General features: G+C 44.1%; 1 protein-coding gene across 1 annotated transcript; it reads left to right on the top strand.

Annotated features, from left to right (window-relative positions):
* The first annotated feature begins 402 nt into the window (after positions 1 to 402).
* Positions 403 to 5,674, top strand: LOC109828202. Its single transcript, XM_020395233.1, has 8 exons — positions 403 to 490; positions 857 to 3,502; positions 3,585 to 3,758; positions 3,855 to 3,914; positions 3,988 to 4,185; positions 4,264 to 4,512; positions 4,589 to 4,738; positions 4,809 to 5,674. Exons 1-8 carry the CDS (start codon positions 403 to 405, stop codon positions 5,549 to 5,551), a joined length of 4,308 nt encoding a protein of 1,435 aa, XP_020250822.1. The 3' UTR covers positions 5,552 to 5,674.
* Positions 5,675 to 6,881: the final 1,207 nt, after the last annotated feature.

The raw sequence follows: 6,881 nt of genomic DNA, 5'->3' as shown, positions 1-6,881 counted from the left end.
GTGTTCAGATGTGTATTCCAAATACAGCAAGAGATGTATGTGTTCAAACGTCGAAGAATTATCGTGCATGCACAGTATTTATACATGCCAGGAGCACGTAGACATAGACTGTCGCGCTCAAGCGCGGCAACATAGACTGTCGCGCTTGAGCGCGACAGTGTCGAGTGCCGCGCAACGCTTCGGCCAGTCAAGTTATAAACTTGATGTTGGGCTTCTTCGGGTCACTTTTCCCCGCTCTTTCGAGTTCGAAACCTCTTCAAACACCCTATAAAAGGATCTTCTGGCTTTTCCCCTCTCCACCTCTTCATATTGCATCTTATGCTTTATGGCCCGATTCCGTTCTTTTGTTTGGGATCTCACAAAAACCCTAATTTTTTTTTGATTTTTTAGTTCGGTCTCATTATGTCTCCAAAGAAGACTCGTGGTTCGAAGGGAAAATCAGCGGCACCAGCACCTGGGGATGTCGAGGCTGCAGTTCCTTCCTTTGGGGGTAAGTTTCTTCCACTTCTCTTTATCTGAGGTTATTGATCTTGTGCATCTAGCCTCGTTTGTCTCCATTGAGAGGCATTCGGGAAGAGTTGACATCCCCCATCGAGGGGATTGACGCTTCGAAACACATACCTTGTTCAATCGAGGCATGTACCACAGTTAAGATGCGCGTTTTCGTCGAACTCGTGTCTTTTCAACATCAAAGGCCGCTGCTCAGTTACCGCGGCAGCTCGTGCCGTCGCGCCTGAACGCGACAGTGTATGCTGCCGCGGTAACGCGCGACGGCCACGTCTGTCGCGGCTGCTTAGTGCGGGTTTTCTCGTCTGTTAGCCTTTTTGTTCAAATGTTTTCCAACTTTTCTTTTCAGTCCCCTTTCCTTCTGTGGCCTTCTCTGATAGAGAAGACCCAGGTCAAAGTGGTACTCTTCATGCCTCTTTCAACGGCGACTTTCTGGTTAGAGAGGCTCGCCAATTTAGTGAAAACCGTGATAATAGTATTCCAGAGTTGGTTCGTGAGGGAGGTCGTCGTACCCTGCGCGCTCTACTGACTGATTCACCCCTAACTCCAACTCGAGATTCTACTGAACCGTTGAAGAAGACTGATTATCTGTTCGGAGATTCGGTAGAAGATCCAGACAAACTTTGCCGTGGCTCTGAAATTTGGTTGAATGAACATGAAGGTTCTTTTCTATTCCTTCCTCCATTTCCTCGACAGTACTCCCTTCTGCAATTGAGGAATTTGGCTGTTTCGAGGGAAATGACGTGGCACTTGACAGAAGACCATGAGCACGTTCATTGCGGCTATATTGGTAAAGATATTAGCGCTCCTGGCTCCGTCGGTAGGCCTGATGTTCGTGGTCTTCACCCTGGTATATTTGGACCAGATGGTGGGCCCCAAAACGAACTGATGATAAGGGCCAATACCGTAAAGAATAAGCTCGCTCGGGTTGGTCGAGAACTTCCCATTCCAAGATTCAGGTGTTATGGATGGGTTCACTCTCTTCCTGACAAATGGTGGGCTAGGATGACCAAATACGTACTCCATCGTTGGGATCAGGAGTTGCGGGATTTGGGATTATATGCTCCAATCCGAGCTAGTATGCATGGTCTCCCAGTGAGTGCAGATCATTTTATGGCTTTGTTCGAGTCTTATATTCCGGAGACCAATACCTTTCTTACCAAGTATGGGGAATTAGGGCTTCCGCTCCACGAAATGATGAAGGTATCCGGATTGCCATTGGGGAATACTCCTTACCAAGAATATTTTCCTAATAATCGTCAGTTGATGAAAATGAAGAAGGCCTGCTCTCCTGCTTATGACATCCTCTGGGAGTTAACTTGTCATTATCAGATAGCGATAGCCAAGATTGAAGTGAAGAGTAAGAAGGCGGCTCGAGTCAGTTTAAAACAGTTCGCCGACTACCTATTTCAGAACCTTGAGAGCCCGACCGGTGAAGAAGTCTGTGAATCACCGATTCTGACCCCTTCTGACGTCAACCAGCTAATCACGAAGATTAATGCTCAGTCTTACAGAACTGAGTCATCTGAAGGTGGTTTTCTTAAGGGCACCAAGTTCAACACTTTCTTGTGGCAAGCCACAAAGAGAATGAAGCCTGCAACTCTTCTTTCCGGTTATCTGGCCATTTGGCTAAAGAGATGTGTAGTGCCGCATCAGTCTTCTGAGGCGCTTCCTCTTGAAGTTCTCTTTCCCGCCGTGCAACTAGTTGTCAGAGGCAGGTTATCTCTTCTTTCTGCTATGATTGCTGACCTCCATAGCGGTTTGCGTAACCTAGCCAACACCTTTACCAAAGTGGGTGCCGAGCCTTCAACTAAGATTCCTTTGTCGAGCGTCGAATTTCCGTACACCTATTTGATGGCGTGGCTAGTTCTCCATCGATCGGACATGATGTCAGCGCCTGATGCGTCTGATCCAGAAATCCCCTTGCTGCAGCTCTTAGAAGGATGTAAGTGGTTATATCCTTCCCGACCATGGACTGACCGTGTGAGGCAATTCAAGAATGCCAAATGCTGGGAATTCTATAAGTGTTTCCCTCGGTTTTCTGGTGCCTATAATGACACGCTTGTTGACGAGGAAATGCCTGGGGCTAACAGGACCTCTCTCGATACGGGTAGTTTTCATTGGCTCATGAACATTCGCCCAGGCTATAATGTTTTTCGATCGAAGAACATTTGCAGGATTGAGCCTTATTTTCCTTGCCGTTTTGCGCGACAATTCGGCTACGATCAATTGTATATCGGGAATCCCAATAAATGGTTGATAAACTGCGGAGGCCTTATTGATGGGGTACGTGCCTGGTTCTGGAATGTTGCTGGCTGTACCGGAGCTCGATTTAGTTTGCCTGTCGCTGAGCCTGGTCTTTACTTAACCTTCCTCTACTGCCGGTGGATTTTAGCCGCCAATACTCCTCTTGCGAAGAAGAAGCTCCACGAACTGGAATCCGAGGCTGTAGTTCGGAGAATTGTATCAAAAAAAGGAAAGGAGCCCGCTACGTCTTCTCGTAAAGGAAAACAGGTAGCTGATTCCGAAGAGAGCGACGACTTCGAGACATCCAGCGAAGAGGATGAGACCCGAGGCGACGCAGAGGGTGATGTACCTTTGTCTCCCGTGGCTCACAGGACTCGTCGAGCTTCTTCGCCCAAATTACCCGGTGCTCCTTCAAAAGGTATACAAATGAAGGAAAAGAACATTCCCCTGTCGTCCTCCAACAAGATGACCTTGAGATGGCTTTCTCAGGAGGGAGAGGCAGAAGAAGAGGAAGAAGAGGTTGCCCCGCTTATTAACAGGAAAAGATCTCGGCTTACTGCTCCTTCTGAGGTTCAACCTCAGCCGACTCAAGGAACCGAATTACGTACCAAGTTTCGACATGAAAGCTCCGAGGTTCCTCGAGATTCTCGTGCCTCGAAGAGGATTAAAAAGACGGCTCATCGGGAACGCCAACTTTCTCCGTTATTTGAGGAGAAGTTTACTCAGGATCTTCCAGTTGATGAAAGGGGTAAAGTTTCATCTTCATCTCCTTTCTGTTATCTTATTTCTTTTTTGAATAAGGCGTCGCATTTATTCTTTTATCATTGCAGTTGAATCAGAAGAGGAAGGGGAAATCGTGCCCAAGCCTTCTTCTCCGGGTTTAATGGATGTTGATGAATCTAGCTTCACTGAACAAGTGCACAAGGCTATGAACGAGGAACCCCTTCATATGGACATTGTTCCTCCTCCAGCCACCACATCGACCTCGCCAACCGCAGATACAGGTACTGATGTTTTCTCCTTTGGGGGACATTTTCGGAAGATAAGTGAATCAGAACGTGTTCCTCTCCTACTAACTTGTGCGCTTTATCTTCTTTTAGTTAAACTAAAGGAGGTGAGTGCGGGTAGTAGCGCTGCTAATCCCGCAACTATTGTTGAAGGTAATCTCACTTTATTTGTTTTGATTCTTTGATAGTTCTTGTATATGTGTTGACGAGTTCTTCTGTTTAACAGACATCACAGTCGACGAACCGGGAGATATCGAACTTACCCATGATATGGGTATCGGAGATTTCGATGAGCGAGACTTCGATCTTGACATTTCTGAAGATGTACACCAGGAGATCTCCGATATACTATCAAATCCGGTTCCATCCGCTACTGCAGGACCAACTACTCGAGTTGATTCAGCTGAAGCAGATGCATCAAAAGGTATACCCTTTTAGACTCCAGTTTTCAACTGTACTTTCATCTGTTATTGTTCTTGAAGGACTGAAATAAGAATTTTAGACGTAGGACCAACTAACGAAGTTGATGCGTCTACCGTCATCGGTGAATGTGATCAACCTGAAGGTCTGGGTTTCTTACTCTTGGCAAGTCCCCCAGCTGAAGTTGAACCACCAGTCACTGCTCCCCCGACTTCCGCTATTGTCGAAGCTGAACCTGTTGTGCTTTCTGCTCCGACTCTAGTGGATCATGAAGTAGGAGGGTCAAAGGATACAGCGGGAGAACAACCCCCTGCCGCTTCGACTCAGCTTGGTACGTTTTGTCTAATCGTGCTTTGAAGTTGGATTAATACTTGCGGAGTGATCATTCATCCTTTTCTCGTTGACAGAACTTGTTCCTCAAGATTTTGTCGCTTTGGATCCGAAGCCATCAGGTGTTTCAGGTGAACAACCGTCTCCTATAGTAACTCAACCGACGATCGTTATTCCTGAACAGATCCCTGTTGTTATAGAATCTGCTCTGACCTCAACAAGCCAAGGTAACTCGGTCGTGAATTCTTCCAGCGAGCGTACATATTCTTGTACTTAACTTATTTGTTCTCTTTGCAGCTATTTCTTCTTCATTGTCCGAGCGGATTCAAGTTTTATTGGCAGATGAAGATCCGGACAAAGCTGCCCTCTGTGTTGACGTCCAAAGCTTCGTTCATTTCTTAAACGCCATGGTCGATCGGATTCTTCTTAAAGGTTCACCATTTGAACTTTTCAGGAAGTCTCTCGATCGCCATGTATCAGGAATTAAAGAACAGGGGTGCACCGAATTATCTAACTCCATAGAAGCTTATTTGGTCGATCTTAAACAACACATTGAACAGTTACAGAACTTTCGAGTTGATGGCGCACCTTCTTACATCGCTTCCGAAATGGACCTGAGGCTACAAGCATGGCGTGATTCTCAGAAATCCGCTGAATCCGAACTTCAAACACTGAAGACTCGCATTGATCAACTCCGGGTGAGTGCTGCCAAGAAAGCTCAAATCAAGGTAGACCTGTATCGTGATTTGGAATCACGTCGGACAGAGGTAGCCCAGTTAGAGAAACGACTTGCCGAAGCTAAGGATGCTTGCGAATTTTTGGAGTCTGATCTAGCAGAAGTAACTCAAGCTGAGGTGGATATACTCCGGCAACTTAATTTCCAGAACAAGACTTTTGATGACAAAGAACAAGAGGTTGCCAGAATTCAAAGTATCGATGAAAGAAAATTTAAAGCCAAACTGATACCTGAGCTCGAATTGGCTTACGCGACAAAGCTTTCTAAATTAGAAGATGAATTCCGTCATTACAAATTATTGTAATTTTGAAAACATGCATCTTTTCTTTTGTGCTGCTTTGCTTGAACTCTTTTGGTTAATACAATGAACTTTTCTTTTTTATTGAGATTTTATTATGATTACTCATTCTTGTTTAGAATAAATAGTCATAATACTTATAGGATTTTTGGCAAATCCTCAGCCATCAACGGATTTGATATGCCTTTACCAACTACCGTTTGAGTCGGGCTAGTATGTGAATTATCTAAGTCCGTTTCACATATAACGTTGCGCTAAAAGAATTAAACTCTTTTAGGCTTTGAACTATCATATTGAATATGTAGGCTACATGTGTTAGATGTAGGCTTATCTCTAATAAGGGATAGAGATAACATCCCCCATGTGATATGGATTTTAAAGTGTGAATAGGTTGCGCTTCCTATATAGGACAACGAACCCGAAATCAGAGAGGAAGAATTTTATATTCTATCTCCCGGTCTCTTGTTTGTTGGTAGAGATAAACCCAGAATTGGAGAGGAAGAATTTTATATTCTATCTCCTGGTCTCTTGTTTGTTGGTAGAGATAAACCCGGAATTGGAGAGGAAGAATTTTATATTCTATCTCCTGGTCTCTTGTTTGTTGGTAGAGATAAACCCAGAATTGGAGAGGAAGAATTTTATATTCTATCTCCTGGAGCAAAAGAAACTCGAAGTGGGATCTTCACTTAGAGAATCTGGATTGACCTGAATAATCCTAACTGTCGTAAGGTTTGATTACTCAATTCGAAAGTGGATCTTTCGTTCGCAAAATGAATCGAAAGGAGATTTTGGTTGTGGTCCTAACTGTAGTAAGGTTTGACCAAGTGGGAGTTTTGAGGATCTCTCGTTCATGGAAGGAATCGAGAGGGGATTTTGGTTTTGGTCTTAACTATTTAAAGGTTTGACCAGGTGAGAAATTGGAATAGGGTACAAATAACAATGAGTTCGTTGATTTGCACGAACTACTCGATGGGAAATTTTGATTTCAAACATTTAACATGAAATAATTTGTCAACTGACACCGACTGACGATGATTGCTCAATCCGACCGGTGGAGGTTTCATAGCGTGAAATTATAAATTATTGAATCTCATCTTCCATGATCACATTACAGGGTTTTGTGAGGAAAGATTAACTTGTCATTAAATCTCATCTCAACAAAAGTAGTAAAAGGTTCCTAATTATTTTCATAACAATTAAGAACGTATCATTCGCATAATCAGTTCTCATTTAAAATAATCAACTGATATCGGGTTATCCTGAAATATCCCATATAGGATTTTCTAGAAACTTCCCGTTTTACGTAAGTTATCCTGAAAGCATTACGGATAATACT

Source organism: Asparagus officinalis, unplaced genomic scaffold (assembly GCF_001876935.1).
Source record: "Asparagus officinalis unplaced genomic scaffold, Aspof.V1 AsparagusV1_Un833, whole genome shotgun sequence".
Taxonomy (NCBI): domain Eukaryota; kingdom Viridiplantae; phylum Streptophyta; class Magnoliopsida; order Asparagales; family Asparagaceae; genus Asparagus; species Asparagus officinalis.
Note: the sequence above shows the minus strand (reverse complement) of the source record. Positions and strands in the feature narration are given on the sequence as shown.